The 25,739-nt window shown below is 51.1% G+C and overlaps 2 protein-coding genes and 1 long non-coding RNA gene across 5 annotated transcripts in view; 2 read left to right on the plus strand and 1 right to left on the minus strand.

Moving 5' to 3' along the window:
- The first annotated feature begins 213 nt into the window (after positions 1–213).
- Positions 214–2,303, plus strand: LOC122370184 (EKC/KEOPS complex subunit TPRKB-like). Of its 2 annotated transcripts, XM_043345567.1 has the most exons (4): positions 243–254; positions 461–832; positions 1,205–1,327; positions 1,689–2,303. In XM_043345567.1, exons 2-4 carry the CDS (start codon positions 680–682, stop codon positions 1,941–1,943), a joined length of 531 nt encoding a protein of 176 aa, XP_043201502.1. In that variant the 5' UTR covers positions 243–254; positions 461–679; the 3' UTR covers positions 1,944–2,303. The 2 variants fall into 2 exon arrangements, with proteins under 2 accessions (XP_043201501.1, XP_043201502.1); XM_043345566.1 differs by having other exon boundaries at positions 214–832.
- Positions 2,304–5,018: 2,715 nt separating this feature from the next.
- LOC122370183 (splicing factor 3B subunit 3-like) overlaps positions 5,019–25,739 on the minus strand; it is a 57,926-nt gene continuing 37,205 nt past the window's right edge. Inside the window, exons 16-22 of the mRNA XM_043345565.1 lie at positions 11,790–11,995; positions 10,276–10,395; positions 9,618–9,783; positions 9,197–9,409; positions 8,714–8,863; positions 8,159–8,356; positions 5,019–5,531 (exon numbers count right to left, since the gene is read on the minus strand). Of these exons, the coding sequence (XP_043201500.1) occupies positions 5,391–5,531; positions 8,159–8,356; positions 8,714–8,863; positions 9,197–9,409; positions 9,618–9,783; positions 10,276–10,395; positions 11,790–11,995 (1,194 nt within the window). The 3' untranslated portion in view covers positions 5,019–5,390. The remainder of the gene's footprint in view (positions 5,532–8,158; positions 8,357–8,713; positions 8,864–9,196; positions 9,410–9,617; positions 9,784–10,275; positions 10,396–11,789; positions 11,996–25,739) is intronic.
- On the plus strand, positions 16,326–18,604 carry LOC122370185. 2 transcript variants are annotated; one of them, XR_006254533.1, is made up of 3 exons: positions 16,326–17,969; positions 18,279–18,359; positions 18,561–18,604. It is a non-coding gene; the product is annotated as an uncharacterized LOC122370185 (long non-coding RNA). The 2 variants fall into 2 exon arrangements; XR_006254532.1 differs by having other exon boundaries at positions 18,279–18,604.

The raw sequence follows: 25,739 nt of genomic DNA on the forward strand, positions 1-25,739 counted from the left end.
CAGGGATAATTTTCCGGGTCACCGGGATCATTCGGCGTTTTAGGGCAGGTTATAGGCCGATACCGTGCACAACGGGCATGGCAATGAGCAAAACAGTCATTCATGAAGCAAAAGCAATATCAAAATGTGACTGATTGCATCAATAGTCTCTGCAATACCAAAAATAACCGGTGATCCCGGAAAATTATCCCTAGTCATCCGGATGTCGAACGCAATGCAAGGCAAAATCTGGGGCAAAATTATTTATATACACTGTGGGCAAAATCATTTATAGGGCAAAATAACCCAAAGGCGCTGGTGCTAGAAGTTGGCGAGTGACGACCCCAACAAGATTTTTACAGATACCAGTCCGTTTTGGCCCCAATTCCAATCCGTTTTGATTTGAATTGATTTGAATTGCGGTTATTGGCCAGAAACTTGTTCTACAGCATTGAAAATCAAATATCCCTGATGGCTGCAGTGTGATTTTCCTATTTGAGTTTATTGAATGCTGGACTACAGTTGGATTGCAGTTGAGCACTCACACAATCTTAAATTTCTTCAAGTTATATTCAGTCACTACAGTGAACCACAGGCCTCTTCCTTGGTTGAGCATTCTCCCATCAACCAACATTGCAGTCAATTTAAGTTTCCTGCCCCAAGTTTTCAAGTAAAGGGATTCTTCTTTTGAGCTTTCACAATGCCAGAACCAGTGGAAACAACAGAGCTGAGAGTAGGTGAAGAAGATATTCCTGTTTACATCATGACATTCAAAGATGTAAAAAATGTCAAGGAGCTGAAACCCATGCTCATGGATGGACGAATCAATGCTGCACTGGTGTCTGCCAAAAAGGTATAATATGACTTATTTTTTACTTTATCTTTGTTTTCATATCTTCCCTGCTCAAACTGCACAAATGATTACTCTCTCTTTTTATTTATACTTCAGCTTGTTTGATGGCCAACATCATATCACCTCATGACCTCATGCTTTCTCATTCTGCTGTGCATAACTTTGAAGGTCATTATTGTAGGCTTTGGAAGCATGTAGTTCTTCAAAGTTGTGAACATTTGTGAACAAGATTAAGGAAAATTTCAAGCTGAATGCTTCATTTTTGGTCCAGTGCTCTAGACAGTCTCTCACTGGTAAGAACTTGTAGGTAATTATGTTGTTGATTTTGCCTAATTTCAAATCAATGTTGATTGGCTGGATCCTCTATTCCAGATTGTCTCACCATTCCAGCTGTTGGTCGCCACCAACATTGCCCTACACAATCAGCTGGATGGCACTATGAAAACAAAAAACATAAACTCTGAGATCATATTCTCACTGTCCCCTGGAAAGCAGGTAACTATTGACAAGCACCTGAAAATCAAGCATGCTGTTGTTTATATCAGTTTCCAGAGCATCTGTTTTTCTTAAATACATTCATAGTATATAGCAATTACAGCATTACGGCAGTTACCTAGAAGCCCGTGTTAACTGCTCTCGCCGATCACATCCCCGCCCTCTCGGTAGATCTCCGAGGCGTTCCACCTGCCGAGAATTGACGCCGATCACCTCCCTCTCAAGTCTCAGCAGATCTGTTGTGAATTGATGCCTATCATGCCCCGGCAGATGATCAGATCTGTTGTGAATTGATGCCGAGAAAACCTCCGTCTCGGCAGATCTGTGGTGAATTGATGCCGATTGTCCCCCCTTTCGGCAGATCTCTGAGGCGTTCCGCTCGTTCGGCGCCGGGCCCGGCGACACGGCGGTGGCGGCCGTGGCTGTGTCGGACCGCTCGCGCCTGGAGCCGCTGTGTCAGGCGCTCCAGGGCACCGCCGTGCCGCCCGAGCAGCTGGCCCAGCTCGCTGACGAACAGGCCGTCATCAAACAGTACGCAGTCACCGAACAGGAACTGACCGTCGGCACCCTCGAACAGGCCGTGGTCAGCCGGATCGCCTCCCGCTGCGCTACGTGACCGGAGTGCTAGTGCTTCGCCACTGGAGACTTGTGGTAACCTCCGGACAGAGCGTCGTGCCGCCATGCAGCGTGTGTTCTCACGCGCCTCTCTGGTGTTTGCGCGACAGCTTTCTCGTTGAGTGCGGACGTGACGTTGGTTCTGAAGTGTGATCATGGTGTGAAGAAGACCGTTTTAGTTGTTCGTTGTTTGTATGAATTGCCAAGGCGCTTCCGGCGCTAGGGTGCACCGCTTAGCTGTTGGTGATGCCACGTCTCTGACTGTGGCGTACGCTTGTGAACGCAGTTATTCTCAGTGGGTTCACTGAACATGGACTGCCTTGTCGTTACGTATTGAATTGAAAATGTACAGTTTTCCACAGACCGTGTATTATTTACATCAATATCTACACTTGTGAACACGAGTCACACATTACATCACGGTCCTGAAGCAACATCGCACAAATCACCGCACACAATTACCATTAACAGGATGCCGACGCGCAGTTTTTTTTCTTCTGCTGGGCACGGTATTTTCCCCTGCTACTGGCACAGCTCAAGAAACTGTTCAGACCGTTCGGATGGCTGTGCACGGTTACTCGTAACGCCGACACCATAGGTCGGTTCACGCCGTGTGCGGTGACCTCACGTAGTCCAACCCACGCCAGTCCCTGGAACCTGCGGAGGGCGGTCGGAACAGTCGTCAGAGGCAGTCGGAAACAGGGTCGATCGAGTGGTAAGAACCGACTGGTCAGCGCTAGGTAGTAATCAGAGTATTACTCAGGTGAAACACGGTGCGAAACATCATCCAAAAATGGTTAAGAATTCAGCTAGATTTTAAGTCAGGTCATGAGTCACAGAGACTCTCCGATGAAAAAATCAGTAGGTTTTTCGGTTTCTTTGCAGTTCGACTTACCGATGATAAGAGGCCAGCAGTTTTTCAACGGGATCAAATCTGACAACGCCCCGATGTCAATTCGTCTCCAACATCATTCGATTCATCATTAGTCTGAATGATCTGAGTAGACTGATCCTGATACTGATCCGGGCCTGCGGAGGAAACCAACGTCTCACTCTCAGGTGCTGCACGGAGGCCCATGCGGTATGATATTCTCAAGAGTAATCAGTGCTAGAAAGTAATCAGTAATGAAAACCTCAGGTGGAACGGCTTCGAAACATGATATACAAAGGGGTAAAGCAATTACCTAGAACTAGATGTTGAGTCTGGCCACAAGTGAGTAGGCCAGAACAAACAGTCTCGAGGCAAGAGTAGATAATCGTCTTACCGGTGATTGAAAGCCATCCACTTCGTTCTCCAATGGGATTAGACTCCACAACGTGAAGACGGGTCGCCTCGGCTCAGACTCGATGATCTGGTGACTATAACGGACCAAGGCCTGCGGAAGGAAACACAGTGTATGTTAGAATATGCCGCAAGATCAATACGGTTTGAGCTCCCGCGGATGCTATTGTCAGCGCGAAATGCTAATCAGTGGCTAGAACCTCAGGTGAAACACGGTGCGAAACATCATATGCAAACGAGTGGGGGTCAGACTATACTCAAGTTGAGTGGTGATTTCTCAGAGCTACCCCTGTCATAGGAAACAAGAAGGAAGGCAAGGTTTTCTCAGCTGTGCATGCTGACTCACTGTTGGTATCCTAAGAGCGCCAGATTCATTCCCCGATAGGACTGAAGTCCGCATTACGAAGTCACGTCGCCTCGGATCACCATCATCGCTCCACGGTCAGATGAGAGTCGGTAATCGATCCATGCCACCTGCGGCGAGGACATATCTGTCAGGGGTCGCAGGGAGGCCAATGTGGTCTGAAATGAGGAGACTACAGTCAGCGCTAAGCAGTAATCAGGCGTGAAAACCTCAGGTGAAACACGGTGCGAAACATCATATAAAAAGGAGTGTCCTTTTGTCCAGTTACATATTGGTAGTTTGGATTACGATCAGTGAGCCTGTTCAAAGAAACTGCGGAGCTTACAGACTTACGGTTGACATTTGAAGAGCAAAGAACGCCAGTTTCGTTTCTTGGACTCCGGAAACCACGCTACATCAAGTCGTTTCTATGCGGCATTGATAGCGATTCAGGCCTGCGAAAGGGAACATATTCTCTCAGGTTTCGGAGGACATCCGATATCATGTGAAATCCTCTAGAGAAGTCAGCGCTAGAGATTAATCAGTGGTGAAAACCTCAGGTGAAACACGGTGCGAAACATCATACCAGAAAACTAATGTCCTTTCCTCCTTGATATCGGGGTAAAAGGTATACAAAGGGATTGCTACACGGCTCAGGTGGCGAGCATATGTGCGGACTTACCGTCGATATTTGTGGTGTTCCGCCTGTAGGGGGAAGTTACGGACTTCACGCCACCACACCAGACTACTTCGAAGCGATCCCATACTTGGTATCCGGCCGATTGGAACTGGTAGCCGACCCAGCTCTGCGGAGAGAAAACGGTCTCAGGACGTATCAAAGGGAGACCAGTGTCCTCAGAAAATCTTAGAGTAGTCAGCGCTAGAGATTAATCAGTGGTAAAAACCTCAGGTGAAACACGGTGCGAAACATCATACAGAAAACACAGATCAGAGATCAAATGTACAAAGACGCGCCCTGACTTACCCGTCACGGCGGATGATGGCCGCTTCCTCTGATGCCAGTCAGGCAGTTCAGCTGAGGAGAGTCGGCTGAGGGCCTCCCGCGGCGGCCTGGCCAGTACCTGACGAGAGCGGGCAGATTAAGTCAGGCAGACCTGCAAACGGCCAAACAGCATGGAGGACATCAACTCGAACAGTACATGTGGGACGGGATGTCCGACCGACCAACAAAAGCCGAAAAAAACTGCTCACAGCTGAAGATAGTCACCCAATACCTCGCATCGTAGAAGCCCCCCCCCCCCCCATAAAGAAAAGTCCTGGAGGTATCTGAACCAGCAGTCCAATAAATGCTCCCATCAGTAATTCCACGTACCTGCTGAGCGACGCAGTCTGTCCCTAGCGTGATGAAGGAGAGTTCCACCAACCTCACCCGCGCAGTCAGGAACCACTTCGACAGTGCTCTCCGTTTGGAGCGAGCCACACCAGCCTAGTTATGTACGTGACGGTATTATTTGACACTTGTGAATATGATGACACGAGACGGCGAGCGAACAAGCACACAGACACACACTGGGGCCGCGACAGTTGCTCCGTTTCCATTGTCTGGCCTCGCTCTACCTGTACAGACAGACATGCCCAGCCGGCCCCTCCTGTACATTCACCACGAGCAGCAGGGCGGCACTCCCAGCCCCGCCAGCTAAGGGCTGTCTTGCCCAGCTCATTCGGTTGATGGCCAGTGCACATTACATATTTACTACACACAGAATGATCTCAAGCACACGCACTAACACTCCACACGCAGTCTCCTTCCGCGGCCGATACACACACAGGACACACGCCAACCCCGGGGACGCGCCGCCTGCCTAGAAGGCGTAGCGCGTTCGGATGTCCTCGAGTTTCTTGGAGACCTCACTGGCGGTGCGATCTAGGTCCTCGGCAATCGACTTCTGCTTGCTCATGTCGATCGTGTTGTACTGTTCGCACATGTCGCCGTCCAGAACGTTCTGTGAGGATCCGGCACCGAGGTTAGAGATAAAAAATAGCAGGCTGCCAGTGGCGGCGGAATAGGGGGTGCAGGGGGTGCAGCTGCACACCCATCGAAAAACATGGGTGTGCAAACATATCTTTTTGCACCCCCAAAATCCGTACAAGGGGCCCGTCGCATCCAATACATTTTTTCCTGAAAACCAGTGATCGGGAAACGAACACTGATGTGGAATCATCCGGGATGTCCAATTATGGTCAGGAGCGCCCCATGCTAGTCTTTGGGGCCCCACACCGGCTAGAAGTGTCCCGAGCCGCGTTTGGTGCTCCATGCGGCATCTGAGGGCCCCCACGACGGCCTCAGAGGGCCCTTCTATGACGATCTCTGAGGGCTCCCACGACGACCTCTGTCCCCTGGGGCCCTACAACGGCCACTAAGGGCCCTCATGACGACCGTTGAGGGTTCCACAGAGACTCCAGGGGCCCAAGGAGACTCCAGGGGCCACGCTGGCCTCTGATGGCCCCTAATGACGGCCTCTGAGGGCCCTTGCGATGATCTCTGAGGGCTCTCACGACGACCTCTGTCCCCTGGGGCCCTATAACGACCACTAAGGGCCCTCATGACGACCGCTGAGGGTCCCACAGGACTCCAGGGGCCCCGCTGGCCTCTGAGGGACTCTACGACGGTCTCTGCGGGCCCTCGTGACGGCTCTAGACCCAACTCAAGTCTGAGGGCCCATTTGGCTTCAGACGGCCCAGCGACGGCCTCTGAGGGCCCCAACACAACCAGGCTGCAGGGGCTATGCTGGCATCTGAGGGCCCTGCAACGGTCTATTGAGGGCCCTAACAATGGCCTCTAGCGGTCTTACCAAGGCCTCTGAGAGCCCTGCAAAGGCATCTGAGGGCCCATGAAGACCCTCACTTTGGCCAAGGGCCCTCATGACGACCTCTGATCATCAATGATCCTCTCGAAGGCTTCTAAGGGCCCTCACAACAAATTCTGAGGACCCCAGGACGGTCCCTGAGGGGCTGAGGGCCCTGACGACGACCTCTCTGGGCCCTCACGATGGTCTCTAAGACCCAACGCAAGCTCCAAAGGCCCACGCTGGCGTCTGAGGGCCCCACGACGGCCTCTGAGGGCCTCGACGCAGGCGGGCTCCAGGGGCCATGCTGACCTCTGAGGGCCCTCTTGACGGCTTCTAGGGCCTAACGAAGGCTTCAAGGGCCAACGCCGGCCTCTGAACAACCCTACGACGGCCTCGGAGGGTCTCAACGCAGGCAGGTGCCAGGAGACATGCTGGCCTCTGAGGGCCCCGCAGAGTTCAGATTCAGAGGACCCAACGACCTTTGTGGACCTTACGAAATACGAAGGTCTCCGAGAGCTCACGCAGGCTCCTGGAATTCCACACTGATTCTCAGGCCCCATGTCGGCTTGTTGAGGCACTTTATCTGCTCTTGGTGCCCCGTCGCCGGCCTCTGAGAGTCTCAATGTCGGAAATTATGGGGCCATGGGTCCTACACCGGCTTTTATGGCCCCTACATCGACTCTTGGGACTCATGACCCATGAAATGTGGGTCTAAGCGGCTTCTAAGAATCCCCATGCTGGTTCTAGTAGCCGCCAGCCGAATATTTGGGCTCACACGCGAGCTCCTGGGACCCCGTGCATACCCCAGGGGTCCACCTGCCTCTAAGACCCCACACATACTTTTGGGGCTCAAACACTTGCCCCTGAAGGCCCCACTGAGACCCCTTTACTCTATTCAGTCCTCCATACCGGCTCTTTAGGCTAAACATCGGCTCCTGTAGCCTCCATCCCGGCTTTGGAGGGCCTCCGCCCTCCATACAGGCTTTTTTAAGGGTCCGATGCCGGTTTCTGAGAGCCCTCAAAAGACTTTCGAGCCTATACTACCTTCTGAAACCTTTCAGCAACTTTCAAGGAACCGACCCTGATCGGAGGGCTCATTCAGTCTGGGGAGTCATGTAGGTCTCTGGAGGAGTCTCTTTGTGGTCGGTTTCAAATGGGCTTCTAAACACGGTCTTCTTGGAACGGTCTCGTAGGGCCCTCAATGGTCCACTGCGGACCCAGAAAAGTGGTTTTAGACGCTGCGGGTGGTGGCTAGACTAAAAGATTAGCCGATAAAAACTAGCTGCATTTGCTTCTTTATGTTTTCATTATTTGAGATAGGTAGGTACCTACACTACAATTTCAAACCTTTTACAGAACTTGTGTGTATGGGGATAGTTTTCCAAAATCTTCGTTTTTTTATAAATCAATAAAAATCACTAAAAAAATTGAAGGGGGGGGGGGGCAAAACTTCCAGAGGGGCCCCTTGAGAAAACTTTGCACCCCCATCCAAAATTACCTTCCGCCGCCACTGCAGGCTGCCGTCACAGTGCGACGATGGAAATGAAAATGAACATGAGTGAACAGTACAATCATGTAGACACGCTACTACCGGCATCACCAGCCATCATTTGGAAGCAGGCAATCATCTGAACAAAAAAGAAAATGCATTCGAAGTAGAGCACTTAAGTAATTATCTGCAATCTATTTTATGACTTTAAGCTACTTCATATTCCGGGTAAAAACACTGCTTAGAAGCTAAGTCCCAGAGCCCGCTCCGATCATACCGCCTCCGTCCTCACCTTGACCGGGAAGTAGTAGCTGCGGAACGAGAGGTGGTCACGGCCGCACAGAGGCCCGTTCTCCGAGCGCATGTGCATCTCGAGGTGCTGGAAAAAGTCCATGTCCTCGTGCGATGTGAAGGGCACCAGCACACCAATGGTGCCCGAAATGGTGGTGTACACCAGCGACTCGCTACCGCCCGGGATCAGCGTCGCTTTCTGTAGTGGAAAAAGAAGGGGTAAGCTTGTCATACGAGGCACGGCAGAGCGAGGGCGGAGACAAATGTGTGATCAGTAGACCGAAAGTCGGGCTATGAACACGACGTAGGCTAAGAACATTTTCATCCACCGAAATCGCTTCTTAAATGGGAGGAAAGTATTCGTCAAACCATAAACTGTTCGTAGTGAATGATCGACAGAAAAATAAATGCGTTGTTCCATTTATAACCAGTCATACCGAATAGCGAGAACCAGAGCCGCGTGACGCGTACGCCCGTGTCGACTTCTATTCACAACCAGACACCAAAGTCCCCCTATAAGCCCATGCACCATCGATTCTCCTAGCACCGGCCTCACCTGTAGGGACAGCGCCGTCTCGCCGAGGTGGAACTGGCAGAGCACGTCGGCCTTCTGTGAGGCGCCGCCGAGCAGACCACGGTCCCACAGCGCCTTGTTACCCGTCGGGTCCTCGTCCACCTCGTCACTGGTGCCCGTGGGCAGACGCAGCTGGACAGGAGAGGGGGGAGGGAGAGTCAGCGGAGGACGGGCATGACGAGCCACATCAGACGTCAGGACCATATTCCACAGAAAACAGAGTAAGAGAGACAGAGGCCAAGCAGCACCCTTCATTAGGCATGACTTAGGCAGTGATAGAAAACCCCGTGAATTTCTACACATCGTCCAGCAAGTCGACGTCATGTCCATAACTGTTGTTCAGCGTGACAACTAACGACATTTTAGCGCTGAGACTACTCCGGTTCCATAACTCGTCCAATAACGCTGCCCCATAAAACACCATATATCCGTCCACCATTCTCCTCTCCGTCCCACCCCACTCACCACAGACACATTTCCGAACTTGTCGGCAGCTGCCACGGTATCGTAATCCAACAGGCACGTGGCCGTCACCCAGCGCTGGTTGGTGTCGTCCGCGAACAGGATCAGCTGGTTCTCCTGCCGCTTGTAGCGCACGTAGAACACCGACTCCTGGACGTCGGCGATGTACACGCGCTGGCCCAGAGCCTGGATGCTGACGATGTGATGCGGGGCACTCTGTACGGAGGGACCGGTGGGGGTTAGAGCGGTGGCAGGGGTAGAGGGGAGAGAAGAGAGAGAGGAGGCGAGAGTCAGCGCTAGAGATTAATCAGTGGTGAAAACCTCAGGTGAAACACGGTGCGAAACATCATACTAAAATGGCGTGAATAGCAAAGACCAGGCTCAAAATTGCCAAAAGGACATCACCTCCCGCTGGTCACCGTACCTTGTTTTCACACTTCCTCAGCATCTTCTTTTTGCCGAGGTCGTAGATGCGGAGTAGGCGTCCGACGCTGATGAGCACGCGGCCTTGGTAAGGACAGATGGCCGTGGGAATATCCTCGACCTCGGTCCGGTGAACCAGCTGCAGCGACGTGCCTTCGTTCACCAGTCTGGGCGCCGGGACACGGTGGGGAGTTAGATGAGCTAAGAGGGCAAATAAAGACACGTCCTGGTGCCGGCTTATCAGTTTTACTGTAAAATGTGAGCATTGGACTACCAAAATATGTAACACCAATACAAACATTCAGTGTAGGACAAGATGTTGACTAATTTAGCGGCTGAATTTGTGTTCCGACGGTGTCCGTCCGGCCGGTGTCGTACCGTCACACCGGGCCGGCCGTCCTATCGGTGATCTCTCTGTAGCGGACGTTCAAATTGGACCCGGCCGAGGCGTGGGCCGGGCACAGAGTGCCGTCCGCAAACACAACTATCTACATAATCTCGGATGAGACCACATTATGGCACAAAAGATCTCCACAGAACCGGTAAGCAATGCATCTCTCAAATCGAGCAAGCTATGTAACTCAAGGACGAAAGCCAATCAGACACCTGGCGAGCAGCAGTGAATACCTGCGTCGGCCAGCCCACCTCTCGGGACTCACTTGTAGCAGTAGATGTAGCCGCAGTCGACCTGTTTGGGACTGAGCTGGTAGTCCTTGGCCACGCCGACCAGTACGTACTGGTCAGACTCGGACTGGCTGGCAAACTTCACCAGCGCGATACTGTGGAAGGAGAGAGCGCAGATTCGGTCAGTTGGCGTACACCTAGGATATACTATACATAGGGAGGTGAACAGCTGGCAAATTCATATCGCTTGCAAACTATGTGATACACTGGCGACTGGCGAGTTGCATTCAAATTGAGAAGTGATCACGGCTCATCTGACAACCGCCTCGTTCTGTTCGAGCCGCACCAGGCGCGTAGTCCGCCCGTCTGCCCGCCTGTCTGTCTGTCCGCCCGTCTGTCTGTCTGTCTGTCCGCCCGTCTGTCTGTCTGTCTGTCCGCCCGTCTGTCTGTCTGTCTGTCCGCCCGTCTGTCTGTCTGTCCGCCCGTCTGTCTGTCCGCCCGTCTGTCTGTCTGTCCGCCCGTCTGTCTGTCTGTCTGTCTGTCCGCCCGTCTGTCTGTCTGTCTGTCTGTCTGTCTGTCTGTCCGCCCGTCTGTCCGCCCGTCTGTCTGTCTGTCTGTCTGTCTGTCTGTCTGTCCGCCCGTCTGTCCGCCCGTCTGTCCGCCCGTCTGTCCGCCCGTCTGTCTGTCTGTCTGTCTGTCCGCCCGTCTGCATCTGTCTGTCTGTCTGTCTGTCTGTCTGTCTGTCTGTCTGTCTGTCTGTCTGTCTGTCTGTCTGTCTGTCTGTCTGTCTGTCTGTCTGTCTGTCTGTCTGTCTGTCTGTCTGTCTGTCTGTCTGTCTGTCTGCCTGCCTGCCTGTCTGTCTGTCTGTCTGTCTGTCTGTCTGTCTGTCTGTCTGTCTGTCTGTCTGTCTGTCTGTCTGTCCGCCCGTCTGTCCGCCCGTCTGTCTGTCCGCCCGTCTGTCCGCCCGTCTGTCCGCCCGTCTGTCCGCCCGTCTGTCTGTCTGTCTGTCTGTCTGTCTGTCTGTCTGTCTGTCTGTCTGTCTGTCTGTCTGTCCGCCCGTCTGTCTGTCTGTCCGCCCGTCTGTCTGTCTGTCTGCCCGTCTGTCTGTCTGTCTGCCCGTCTGTCTGTCTGTCCGCCCGTCTGTCTGTCCGCCCGTCTGTCTGTCCGCCCGTCTGTCTGTCCGCCCGTCTGTCTGTCCGCCCGTCTGTCTGTCCGCCCGTCTGTCTGTCCGCCCGTCTGTCTGTCCGCCCGTCTGTCTGTCTGTCCGCCCGTCTGTCTGTCTGTCTGTCCGCCCGTCTGTCTGTCTGTCCGCCCGTCTGTCTGTCTGTCTGTCTGTCCGCCCGTCTGTCCGCCCGTCTGTCCGCCCGTCTGTCTGTCTGTCTGTCTGTCTGTCTGTCCGCCCGTCTGTCCGCCCGTCTGTCCGCCCGTCTGTCCGCCCGTCTGTCCGCCCGTCTGTCTGTCTGTCTGTCTGTCTGTCTGTCTGTCTGTCTGTCTGTCTGTCTGTCTGTCTGTCTGCCCGCCTGTCTGTCTGTTAGCTGTATGTACCCACCTGAGAGCCGCCTCGTTCTGTTCCAGCCGCACCAGATGCGTGGTCCGGCCGTCGGCGGGGTCCATCACCCTGATCACGGACGCCCACATGCCGGGCCCGGCTTTGGGCGCGCCGAACATGGTCTCGGGCAGGTTCTCGGAGAGGAAGGCCTGCGCCATCTCCTCAGCGAGTTCGGCCTCCTCCTCACCGGCGGCCTCCTTCATCTCCTGCCGGGCCGGCACCGAGAGCACGTCACACACTGACAAATACACAGACACGTAGATACACAGGCGTGCAATGCAGTGATGATTGTGAAGGGCTGGCTGTACAGAGCCGGTCGTATATCGGCGGTACATGACCCAAATGCCCATCAACTGAGCGGCACGCCAAGCGAGGCTTCGAGCCGGACGTAGTGTGGGGTTAAGCGCTGCTCCACGCATGATAGGAACTGCAGCCTATCAGAGCGAAGTGTGACAATCGTCCTGTGGTGTTGATACCTGACTGGAGATGGATTAACCACGATATAGCTTCCGATATAGATATAGGCGAAGGATGCGAAAATGGCAGAGCTAGAACGTTACTCGCACGTTCACAGGCAGCAGCGACCAGCAAATACAGTCACAGATCAGTTTCTATTGACATTGTTGAGACTTTGGTCGGAGCGGAGGCTGCCGGCGCGAAAGATACACTGATACACTTGGTGGTGCAGTACGGGGTATACCGGGCTGTGTTGTTTCGCAATAAATGTGAAAAATGACTCTGGAATCTGCGGCCAAACGCCGCAGAGACCACAGCAAAGTCTGCGAACACATGTAAACCAGAACATCATCGATAATATGTTAATGCAACAGAAACTTGAACACCCGGAAGAAGAACTCAAAATGGCGCATGGTAGTTGACAGACACGTATGAATGTCATTACTAACCTGCCTGCGTACCCCATACCGCACATTGACGATGCTTTGAAGGCGCTCGCTGGCTCCTCTTACTTTTGTGTGCTAGATATGAACAACCTTTCATAAAGGTGTGCCGAGAGTGTTTTGCCCCACGGACGGGAAACGCACGCATATGTGCGCGTGCGGCGCTAACCTTCAGGAGCAGAGGGAGGGGGAGCGAAGTGCAGCCAGGGCCTTCAAACCGAGGCAGGAACGACTGTGTTGGAGACCAATGTCATGATGGGGTGGCTGCCGGGATGGCTGCGGCGCCTGAGGTTGGGGCGCGTCCAGATTCCAGGCTGCGGTGCCAGGGCGCCGGAGACGGCTCCCTAGGGTGTGACGAGGTTGTCTTTTGTTGTGTTGTAGTTGAGTTAGTTTATGCTACCTATTTTGTTTGGTGTTTGTTGGTTGTGTGCCATTTTCCGGTTAGGGGAGGTGTTAATTTCCTTCTATCTGGTTCAAGGTACTCAAGCTTCGGGCAAAAGGCTTCCACCTCGCTTTCATGGGATATCGTGGGACAGCTGCGAAGAGGACCCTGCAAACCATGCTGTTCGGAGACGAGACTCTAGAAAGCCAGCTCCTTGTTAATGCTGGCGATGGAAGGAGGAGTGCGGACAACGCTCGTTGGCTGCCTTGACGCCGAGTCTGTCCAAAGCTGGCCCGAGTGTTGTACTTTGTGCGGTACGGGGTATGCCGAGCTGTGTTGTTTCGCAAGAAATGTGCAAAATGACTCTGGAATCTGCGGCCGCGGCAAACACCGCAGAGACCACAGCAAAGTCTACAAACAAATGTAAACCAGAACATCATCGATAATATGTTAATGCAACAGAAACTTGAAGACCCGGAAGAAGAACTCAAGACGGCGCATGGTAGTTGACAGAGACGCATGAATGTCATTACGTGCAGTCATCACGTGCAGTCCGGCGTGGTGGCGAAAGTCCGCCTGGACCCGAAGAAAGTGTCAGCTATCATATGTAAGTTGTAGGTAGACTGCACATTAATATAAGGTTATTATTAATATAGAATGCTATCATACCACGCAATATCATTTAGAAGCCCATGTTCTTATTATTTTTGTGATTATTTTTCATAAACGTGAGTTTTGAAACTGTAGGTGTTGCAATCTTTCTCAAATTTTAATGTCTAGCACGAACAAAAATATTAGATGCAGAATCTTAGATAAAAAATGACTAAAAATTATACGGATTTCTTTTCTTCAAATCATCTCACTGTTATGAAAATACGGTTGTTGATTTTTTATTTTGTAAAGTTTTCAATCGTAAAATCAATGATTGAGACTCATTTGGCCCTTATTTTTTTCAGCGTTTTGCTCCTCGAAGCTGAAACTACAAGAATCTGATATCAGAAAAATCATCACCGCTAAGTGCAACGATGAAGCGAAGCGTGCCCGCAAGAAGCGTGGGGAATAGGCGCCGGGGAACGCTGGTAGTGCGGAGGAACGTTGAATAAACGTTAATTGACATGCTGGGAGTGCTATTTATAAATTGGATAGGACGAAATGTCATACAGACCACGGAAACGACAGCTAAATCTCATAACACAGACCACAATGGAAGACAATGAAAGACTTGAGGCTCTGGAAGATCTTAAAGGAAATAGTTCACTTTCACGAAATTATATTTTTTGCAATGGATTTATGATTTTTTATGTTCAAAATGATCAGCAAAGAAAATAAAACCTCTTTATAACAAAATATTATTTTCTATATTTTTGATATAGGAAGAACTTTTCAGTTTCTGTAAGGCACACGCGATCCAGTATGAAAAGAGCATGGGTCCCGAAAATTCTTTTGAAGCTAGAGAAATTATCGCGGCCACCGGCATTTGGGCGATCTGCTCATGCTTTTGTTACTGGAGCGCCTCTGAAGAATTTTCTGAATAATTTTCTTTTGTTACTGGAGCGTTTCTGAAGAATTTTCGGGACCCATGCTCGTTTCATACTGGATGCAAATATATGCAAGGCACACAACCTCAACGCAAGGCACCTTTTTCGGGACGAGAAATAGAATATCTTTGCCTAGGGTGATCGTTGGGCTGTAAAAGCTCCTGATTTATGCTCGTCTCAGCCCAAGCTACGGAACTGCTATTCCAGTTAAAAACCCATGTTAAAATGTGAACTATTTCCTTTAAACATTCGTCGGTGCTGCCCGGGGTTCTGTGTTGAGCCGAACGGTGCTTTTTGTGTTTATTTGTTTGTTAAGTTATAGTCCTAGGCGAGACGCGCTTTCAGGGACCGGAACGGCCTCCCTTACCGTATTTGTAATCCAGAAATGTGTGTGGCGCGGATCTCTGTCTCTGCCGCGTTTAGCTTCTCGCTAACGTGATTGATTGTGTTCCAGTAAATGAAAGATCACGAAAAAAAACTTAAAAATATACGGTATAATGCCATTAAAGAAAAAAAAAACAATGGAAGACTTCTTATAGGATTCCTATAAGACGTCTTATAAGGTTCCTATAAGATTCCTATAAGACGTCCTATAGGATTCCTATAAGACGTCCTATAGGATTCCTATAAGACGTCCTATAGGATTCCTATAAGACGTCTTATAGGAATCCTATAGGACGTCTTATAGGAATCCTATAGGACGTCTTATAAGATTCCTATAAGAATTTCTCTATGAGATCCTATAGGATTTCAGCCAGAAAATTCCTATAGGATCCTATAGGATTTTTTCACTAGGGTCCTCTTACTTTTGTGTGCTAGATATGAACAGCCTTTCATAAAGGTGTGCCGAGAGTGTTTTGCCCCACGGACGGGAAACGCACGCATATGTGCGCGTGCGGCGCTAACCTTCAGGAGCAGAGGGAGGGGGGAGCGAAGTGCAGCCAGGGGCCTTCAGACCGAGGCAGGAACGACTGTGTTGGAGACCAATATCAGCCGGGCAGCCGGCTACCGATGGCTGATGGGGTGGCTGCCGGGATGGCTGCGGCGCCTGAGGTTGGGGCGCGTCCAGATTCCAGGCTGCTGTGTCCGGGCGACGGAGACGGCTCCCTAGGGTGTGACGAGGTTGTCTTTTGTTGTGTTGTAGTTAAGTTAGTTTATGTTAAGTTTATGCTACCTATTTTGTTTGGTGTTTGTTGGTTGTGTGCCATTTTCCGGTTAGGGGGAGGTGTTAATTTCCTTCTATCTGGTTCAAGGTACTCAAGCTTCGGGCAAAAGGCTTCAATCTCGCTCTCATGGGACATCGTAAGACAGCTGCCAAGACGACCCTGCGAACCATGCTGTTCGGAGACGAGACGCTAGAAAGCCAGCTCCTTGTTAAAAAAACGTCACAAGTGAGAAGTGTTGCTACTTTATACTTATATATTTATCCTTTGATTACAGATGGAGGCACGGAAACAGTTTAACAGCGCCAAAGAACCTGCTCTTCGCAGAAGACGACGAAGGCAAGAACTAGCGGAATCCATTCAACTGATGCAGACCGACAGCCAACGAAATTGTGAGCTGGCTTATTACAGATGTCAAACAAGGATGGTGGCATGCATGGTGTATGACCGTCCCCGTGACAACTCCATGAAGCTGGCCTCCGTCAGCACATCGGAGAGGTAAATCACAGTCACGTCCATTGCTATGGCCTACAATAAGTCGAAGAAATCACCATCGATTGTCTAATGTTAACCCTAATACTAAGCATTCAGCTTATCAATCAAACCAGTGCAGGTCAATTCAGATATGTTAGTTTACAATTATGGTATAGTTAACAGTTATGGTAGTTATTTTTTTTTTTTTGAATTTTGCATCCCCGCTAGCACAAGGCTATAGCAGGGGAAGGGAAGTTACTTGCTGGCAATTACCCAGATCTTTTGCTTTACGTTAAGTTAATTGCCGGCTATTTTATTCCGGCCCAAGAGGCAAAGCAAAGACAAGCTTTACATTAGACCGGCTCATGTGGCGTGGTAGTTAACATCGTTGAGTAACATTTTCAATTTTCATTCACAGGAACGACGAGGGAGACACAGGCGCCGCCGCCGCTCTGCAGAGTGCCTCCGTCAGCACGTCGGAGAGGTAAATCACGGTCACCATTGCTATGTTACTTTCCTTCTATCTGGTTCAAGGTACTCAAGCTTCGGGCAAAAGGCTTCCACCTCGTTTTCACGGGATATCGTGGGACAGCTGCGAAGACGACCCTGCGAACCATGCTGTTCGGAGACGAGTCTCTGGAAAGTCAGCTCCTTGCTAATGCTGGCGATGGGAGGAAGAGTGCGGACAACGCTCGTTGGCTGCCTTGACGCCGAGTCTGTCAAAAGCTGACCCGAGTGTTGTACTTGGTGCGGTACGGGGTATGCCGAGCTGTGTTGTTTCGCAATAAATGTGCAAAATGACTCTGGAATTTACGGCCAAACGCGGCAGAGACCACAGCAAAGTCTACAAACACATGTAAGCCAGAACATTATCAATATTATGTGCACCCAAACAGTGCACTGACAGAAGAAAGAAACAAGTTGACCCAGTCCGCTATTCAAGAAAAAAAAGCGTACATCCTGGCGCCGATTGATGAGAAGGAACTGAGAGCAGTCCTGAGAATGACTGTTCTCCACGGAACACAGTCCCAAACGGTGGACATGTCACCACCGAACGCGACCCTCAGCTGTTCGGAGCCGCCATGGGAAAGCAGAAATACCTGGCCATCCTCTCCCATCTGGCGTTTGATGAAGCGGAGACATGAGACGATCATCGGCAATTTGACAAGTGTTGCCCACAGCAATAGGAACAGAAAGAGTCGAACAAGTGTGAGGTGAATGAGATTATGTTGACGATTAAGTGAGGTGTAGTTGCCCTCTAGCTATAGCAGCAGTCTAGCGCCGGCAATCACGCTATAGCAGCGGTTTAGCGTTCGATCGTCGCGACATCTATATTAGTTAAGCGCCGATAGTCACGCTATAGCAGCAGTTTGGCGTTCGATCGTCGCGACATCTATATTGACCGAGTGTGATTACGCGTGGGTATTTACAAGTACTCGAATGTGGCAGGTACTTTAAATACTCGAATACCATTCTGATGAATATTTCCACGGTTTTCTTTGAATGCTATGAACAATATTTTGTACAACGTTTTCCGAAACAAATAATTCTGCGTTTTGTGTTTCACGTTTTCGAATCTAAGAACCTAAAACATTGTGACGTGTCAGCATTTTCGGTATGATAGTGGTGGGCACTGTCGTGTTCCTGCCACGCCCGTTTTGTGCGGCCGACATTCTTGTTCAGGATTGTTTCTGAGGATGGTTTGATTTCCCTGGCGCTAATGAGTGAGTTTAGGAAGTGAAATCTTGCATAACTCTATGTGGATTGAATCAGATAAATGTCCGTTGTTGATGGTGATATGAAACTAGCAGATTTACCGTGATCTCTGTCTGATATCAGCACTTGAACTCTGCGCTGGATTTGTATTTGTTTGCCGCATTTCATGTATGTAGAGCTAAAGGTCCGCGATAAGGCCTAGAAACTAGAAAGTATTTTGAGAATGTTATTTTGTTTAAGGCTGTGAATAGCCAAGCCAAAGGTGTTTCAGGTTTGTCCGTGTTTTGAGTACCAAACTGATAACTTTGTTTCTGCAGGAATAATATGAAGAGACTGTTTCGACCGTGTGTCAGAGGGAATCAGCCCCCAGTTAGTCCGGCATGAGGTGCACACAGTCAGTAAGTTTAACCGATTGAACTGGTCGTTTCAGTCTTATGATAGTATGTGCCTAGTATGTGCTACTTGCAGTCGAAATGTGTCAAGGACGAACGAGTATGGGTCATGTCAAGGTCTAATCGTCAGATCGAGTGTGGCTCAGTTGTTGTGTTAGGGAAGAGCTCACTGCTGCTATATGTGACGATTGTTCTGACGTGTTGCAGAAACGGATCTATAGACAAGATGAATACAAGGTCCTGTGTTTGACTACACCTGTTTTGGGACGGAGACATGCCGGAACTAACATGAGGCATTCTCCCTCTTCGACAGAAACTTCAGGCGCCATGTAAAGCCATCATACGATATGACCAACGATGATTCCCTGATCTAGTTAGTACCGCGGGAGATGTCCCTTCAGCGTCTACATGCCTCAAAAGCCAGGACGGCGCGGTGTCTTGATAAGAGCAGTGGCTAAGCGCACTATCCTGTGAAAGGCGTGGGAAATGGGTATACACCGAGAAGCCTCTGGGCCTGACCACAGCCCTCTAGACGTCGTGTTCACAAAGGTAGATGAGCTGAATCGCTTGACAGCATGAGCATTAGTGAACAAAAGTAAACGAGTGAGTAAGTAAATAGTGTCAATGCTAATGCATTTGTGTATAACATGTCCTAACGACAGAAAGTCTTCAATTTCGGATCTACAATGTGGGTGCGGATGTGCTGGAGCAAATTATTTCTGGTAATATCAGCAGAGCATTTGTGTGAAATAGTGAGATAGCGCGCTGCAGCCATCGTGTGCTCCGTAGCTCTCGTGCATGTGCGGAGGCTACACAAGCATAATAGGTGTTCCGCAAATACGTTCGTCACCTCGATCCAGCGCTGGCTCTCGCCTCTCAGACGGTGCGCGAGGTCAACCCGGCCCGAGGAGGGTACACGTCGAGCGTGGTCATTCAGGGACGACTGTACCGCCGCTGCGAGCATGCGCCGGCAAAGTTTCAAAGTTCGCACAACTCTACATCAACGACCGGCCATGACAGGAGCAGGAAGCAGAGGCGGTGCTGCGACTCGATCACGTCCGTCTCGGTGAAAACACCTCGGCGATGACGCAGCGCACCCTGCTGGAGCTGCTGCAGCACCTTCAGCTGCTGATGCGGCAACACAACCCATGGGTCAGGGACCTCATCATGGCCTGCGAGGTACCGGACGACCAGGTGGAGCAGATGCGCTGGATGATTAGCGCCGAAGCACGCTCCACTGGACAACAGGCCCGGCGCTACAACCGACCACTCAAAGGGAGGTTGAGCAAAGAAAACGTCTTCACCGAGACGGTAAACGTTTTCATCAGAATGCAGCTGCACAGGCTGTGCGGCCTAGTGACGGCGCGTTCTGGAAAGGCCAAACGCGCCAACAAACAATCGAGAAATGACAATTTATGCGCCAACGGCATATAAAGACTTTTATCGGTCGTCGCCAACTTAAGCGCTTGTCAACCTGCGGCGGCTGAGCCGGCGCGGCGGCGGCGCCGCACCCGCAGTTGACGCCGCGACAGGCGACACAGTGCCAGCGAAAAAGTCGTTGTTCGCTGTAGTTATTGGTCTTAAGTCTTCTACCGCAGTCTCACTGCGGCAGCACGCCTTGTGCAACATTGCTGGCATCCAGGTTGGTGTTCCACCTCTCCAAAAAACAGACAATACAGCCCCATTACACACTATGACAATGTTTCTTTTTTTGCAAGCGCGAGGGCGGCGACGGATAAATGACAGTTTATGTACAACGGCTCATAAACGCATTTGAGTACGACGACGACGAGCCCATCCCCTGCGGACAGAGCTGCCCCACAAGCAACACTACCACCGATCAGAGAGACGGCGAGCAGCAGCAGCGACGACGAGATCATTCCGCCGACGCCACAGCCCGGACCATCCTCGAAGCGGTCCAAGACGACGAAGCGAACGGCGCCTACGCAACCTTCATCCTCCCAGGAGACCACCGGCAAAAGCTCATCGGCACTAAGTGGAACGGTCTTCTCGCCTTCCACCCGGCAACTCGAAGACATGATAGCGCTGGACCAGCCGCTCGGTCGCGGGACGCGGGACGGTGTGTTGGTACGTGGGCCACGTGACATTGAATACTTTAATACAAGTGCAAGATCGGCCTAAGCGTATCGCTTGTAATATATGGCTACAGGCAGTGGTCCGGGGCATCCCCTTTGCCTCCCGGCCGGCACCTGCCGCGAGTCGTTTGGCCAGCACCGGACAGAGTCGATTTCGGCTCTGCTTCGCCTTCAACCGGGCATGGGGCTGTCACCCCCGGCGCTGTCGCTTCCCGCATGTCTGTCGGTCGTGCCGGGGGCCCCACACAGTGTCGCGCTGCCCCGCTGCCTCCCGAACGCGGGCAGGTCACCTCCCCACCCGACCGGTACTCACCAGCGCCTCCAAATCAGGTCGACCGTGTGCCCGCGTCAGTGCCACCCGCCCGGCTCGACCAGCTCCTCACCGGCTACAATCCTCACCTTCGCCATTACAATACTTAGCATCCGGTTTCCCCAGGGTTTCACTATCGGCTGTACTGGTCTCCTGCCGACGATGATGCGTTTAACTTGCCATCCTGTCACGACGCTCCAGCGGTGATTGACTCTTACAACGAACGTGTTTTTGACAGCCTTAGCACGAGCGAAGGCCGCGCGCCCACCACCACCACAGCGCCTGCCTTCATCTGTATGTCTGAATTGCCTTGGACTGTATGTTGGTCTGTTTTCACCTCACCAAAAAAACCTCAATACCATCCCGATACACACAATCATGGTTTTTCGCGAACGCGAAGGCAACGGATAAATCATGTCGTGGTCACTTCTCGGTTGTAATGACAACTGCAATAGCGATAGTGGATCAAATCAAACTATGTACTCATAAGGTTGTGCAAAGCAAACGTTCTCGCCGAAGCAGTAAACGTGTTTCTTAGGATGCAGTTGCACAGACCCTGCGGATTTGTGGCCTGGGTGTTACATGTTGCCATTATCCATTATCCATTAGCAATCCAGATGTATACTTTCTTTCTGAATAAAAACAGATGTATACTTTCTTTCTGAATAAAAAAAAAATGTGCCTTGGCAAGTAAGTCGGAGGCACGACCAGGAAACGACAAATGTGCTAAAAAGCAGAAAGTGGGGAGCTGAACAACCAGCCCGCCGAGGTCGGCCCTGGCCTCGCGTTGGCGTACTATGTGCTGCGGAGGGGAAGCCGCTCCACGGAAGATCCGTATGACACCGATGACGTGGCCGTCAAGACCAAGGCCCTCGACTGGCTCAAGGTGAATGACAACGGCGTCCTTCCCTGCGGGATAGGAAAGATCTCGCATGCCAACGACGTCTTCCACACGCCGCAAAGATAAGAATGAGTTCTTCCTCATGACGCTTCTGGCCGGCCATGGCCAAACCATCTCCAGAGCGAGGATCCAAAAGGAGGGCGGCGAACACGCCACTCGTCAGAGCTGACTGCGAGATCACACCCGAAGCCCAGCAACAGGTCTGGTATGGTCTCGAAGCAGGCGGAGGTGTCGGCCAGCGGCAGTACCGAGAGCTGGCCTCGATTGTCTACAAGTACAGCCCTCAGCAGACTGCGTGGTAGGTATTCTTTCTTCGACAAAACCGGTGATAACTCAAAGGCTATGTTTGCAGTCGGTCGGAACTCACTGCAAATAGATGCGCCATGCTCCACTTCTTCGATTAGGTCGATCACTAGACAAAGCATACGCCTTGTGTGGCAACAAAATGCAAAAGTCTGTTTTTGGGGCAAATATAAACTTTTGGATTTTGTTGCCAAACTGTATAGAAAATGAACACGATGATAATGCCAATCTAAGGTGCGAAGTCTCGCGCGTCATTCTGTTACGATTTCCGAGTGACCGATGGCATAGTATTCGCGTTATTCTCGGTTTTGTCGAAAAAAAGAATACCTACCACGCAGTTTGCAGAGGGCTGTACGTCCGGGACATCCCGACGTACTCTATGATATCGGACCAAGCCCAGCTCCGCGGGATGGCCGCCTTTCAGCTGGTCGCTCGCCTGCACATCGAGTATGCCCGGGTTGATCTGCAGTCCTGGGCGACTGCGGGCCAGTCAGAGTGTATGGCCCTGAAGGCCGTGTTCCAAAATCTTTAAAAATTAAAAAAAGCAGGAAGAGGAGCCTGTCGAGGTGACATTCTGTTGTACATCTCGATTGTTATAATGACAACTGGAATCGCGATATTGGAGTGTGTACATGTGACGCTTGCTGTGATGGGTGCACAACCGTGGGCCTGCAACTTGCAGTCAGCTAGATAAACCATGTAAAATATGTACAATATATGTACCTTTTAACATATCTTCGCCAACAATCGTATTATGATGTCTATTCATTTGTATCGAAGTGTCACTGAATGTTTGTTCACTAAGCATTTGCAATATGCATAGGAATCATACCTTCCAAGAAACTAAAACTACCGAAGCTTATGTCTACCAAAGTTTTAGGAGAGAGGTAGTCTATTTGTGAACTTATCTTCAGAATATCAAAGCAAGATGGAGATGGACCCTGCCATTTATTATGAGATGGATGATTTGGAGATGCTGGAAGCTGAGGCTTTTCAGGGGCACCTGCCTCAGCATCGGCGACTCAGGAGGGAGCGTGTGTTCCGAGAGCGCGCAAACACGGACTTTCCCGTGGTGGAGGAGTTCCGGTAGGGCTGAATGCCCTTCATTTTGTTCATCCCCAGGACTAGACTTTGTCCAAATGACGTGTCTGCCCAGCGATGTCAGCGACGTCGTTGGCTGGCCAATCGATTTTTGAGGCGGAAGTTTTTCCGTCCCCCGGCACAGCAGGTGTCATTCGTCACTTCTGTCGATTTTCTCGGTGCCGATGGCGTTCAACCGTCCCGAGCGGGTGGGCGTTTCTTAATCACCCAAAAACATGCCGTGGTAGGTGACCGCCGTGTAAATACAAAGACCAAGAACCACTGTCATTTTGTCGCGCCAGCATGACCTCCCAGCTGGACGACGTGCTGCCTTCTGGTGACTTTGCCACCATTAACGAGCTCTATGTGCGCGTGATCAACGGCATCCTGCGACACACGGGCCACAGCGGACGGGGGCGCGCCGTCTGCCAAAGACGGGTGCGCCGTGAGGCGACAGAACGTGGACAAGGTGGCAACACTGCACAGGCGGCGCGTTCGGGGGACGGACATCATTGTGTTTCTTTTTCTCATGCAGGGACGCTCGTCATCGGCGACAGCTACGCGGCCCACCTCTCCACGTGGGGGGGGGGGGGGAGAGAAGGGAGACAGTGAGAGAAAGATGCAACGGGAGAGAGGTAGAGAGAATAAAAAAATGGAGAGAGGGAGAGAGAGGAAGAGGGAGGCAGAGAGCGGGGAGGGAGAGAGGGAGAGAGGGACAGAGGGAGAGAGGGAGAGGGGGAGAGAGGGGGAGGGGGAGAGGGAGAGGGGGAGAGAGGGGGAGGGGAGAGGGAGAGGGAGAGGGAGAGGGAGAGGGAGAGGGGGAGGGAGAGAGAGAGAGAGAGAGAGAGAGAGAGAGAGAGAGAGAGAGAGAGAGAGAGAGAGAGAGAGAGAGAGAGAGAGAGAGAGAGGCAGACAGCTGGGCAGAGGCAGGCATAGGCAGGCAGTCAGGCATAGACAGGCATAGGCTGGCAGTCAGGTATAGACAGGCAGTGATACAAGTCTAAAAGCTGTAAACGAACGTAAATGAGTTTGATTAATTTCATCTCAAACACCCCGTATATTTACATTTACCTTCACCCTTCACCCCTCCCGCCTCCCACACTCGGAAACAAGTTAAATTGTGCATTTTCTTCCAGCACAGGCAGGCTATCATGGCACTAGCCAAACAGCTCGTGTACGCCAACAATGAGGCGGAGATAGCGACGACGATGGAGCTGGTGGCTACCGAGTGGGGCGAGCGCTACCCACTGCTGGACCAGTACCTGCAGGGTTTCGCTGCCCGCCGTCAAGAGTGGGCGCTGTGTCTCCGCACGGATGTCCCCACCCGGGGACACAACACTAACAACATCGTGGAGTCCGCCTTCAGAGTCCTCAAAGACTCTGTCCTCTACAGGTCAGTCTTTATTCATATGTTTCACCTAATTGCGGTTCAATAAATAAAACAGTTAACCTGGCGTTCATAGACAAACCTGTCTTTTAACTAAAGTTGATTGTAAAACTGTTTCGGTGACCGGAGGTATTGCGATAGATTCATTACTATTTTAAAATATTTCAAGTTGTAAGGTTGCCCAAAAGTGGCAAATGTTGAAGAAATGTCAAAGTTGCAGTTTAAGACAAATTCCAATTAATAAAGACAAATAATTTGAAAAAAGCCAAAGCAGGGGAGTAGTTTTTCCTTTCAATATAGGACGGAGGGCTGAGAGTGAGACGGTAAAATGTTCTCGAAAACACCATCAAAATCCCTAGGACTGTGCAATTCTCCCCAGTGTCTGCCAAAGTTCAGAGCCTGAAGCCCCCGGAACGGAATTGGACAATACATCCCTTCGTCAAAGACGTTAATTACTAACTTGTGACTTTCATGGATTAACACGGATTAACTTGTGAATATCACGGTTTTTCATTTCTGTTAACCCTACATGTGGAAGAAAAACAAACTTTCGAATTTCGGGTAGGTTGTGAAATTGTTAGTTGTGCTTTTGGTTGCTCTTCTGAAAGCCTTATTGTGTCCATACGATGGCAGTCTACCGTTAATTATAGTTGCAAAGAAATTGTTGAAATATTCGCTTGACACGCGCTGTTTTTCCAGGACTCGTGCGTTCAACCTGCTGCAGCTGTTTGATTCCGTCACGGTCCAGCTCAGCAAGCACTACGCCAGGAGGGCGTGCGACGTGGCCAACGGCCGGCAGCGGGCGGCACCGCGCCGGTCCGCGGCGGCACCAGCCAAGAAACGGGCACTGTGACGCAGGTATTTTGCATGACACGAGAACTGATTAAGGTCACATAAGACAGCTCGTTTTCCAATGCTGGTCCCACCCGTACTGCCACATGGCTGTGCAAAGTGACCAATGCAATCGGCGCGCCCCTAAGCACCAATAAACCACATGGCTGTGCATTCACACACAAGAGTCTGTCACTGTACCGCTGTGCCACTGTAGGGCCGCGTGGTGTTGACGCTGTGTGCCACATCTCGTGACTCGGTTCGCGTTTTTCTCTTGTTTCATCTTTTTTCCCTTTGGGGGTCTGTTGGCCAAGCTGACAGTACTGGGGCGAATGATCAGGTTCGGATTTTCGTACAAGTAACCGTCCGTCAGTTTATGTTGTACATACGAATTTTACAGGATTTTATGTGTTGCCCCTCCCACAGGTGACGGAGTTCACCTATCAGGTGAAGTCGCTGACGTCGGTCGGCATCACCT

This window comes from Amphibalanus amphitrite, unplaced genomic scaffold (genome assembly GCF_019059575.1).
Source record: "Amphibalanus amphitrite isolate SeventyFive unplaced genomic scaffold, NRLGWU_Aamphi_draft 001106F_arrow, whole genome shotgun sequence".
Classification (NCBI taxonomy): Eukaryota; Metazoa; Arthropoda; class Thecostraca; order Balanomorpha; family Balanidae; genus Amphibalanus; species Amphibalanus amphitrite.

Excerpts from the sequence above, each read along its gene's own strand:
- LOC122370184 (XM_043345566.1), top strand. The coding sequence starts at position 680 with ATGCCAGAACCAGTGGAAACAACAGAGCTGAGAGTAGGTGAAGAAGAT. Across the intron at positions 833-1,204 it reads CACTGGTGTCTGCCAAAAAG|ATTGTCTCACCATTCCAGCT; the intron begins GTATAATATGAC and ends CCTCTATTCCAG. Across the intron at positions 1,328-1,688 it reads CACTGTCCCCTGGAAAGCAG|ATCTCTGAGGCGTTCCGCTC; the intron begins GTAACTATTGAC and ends CCCTTTCGGCAG.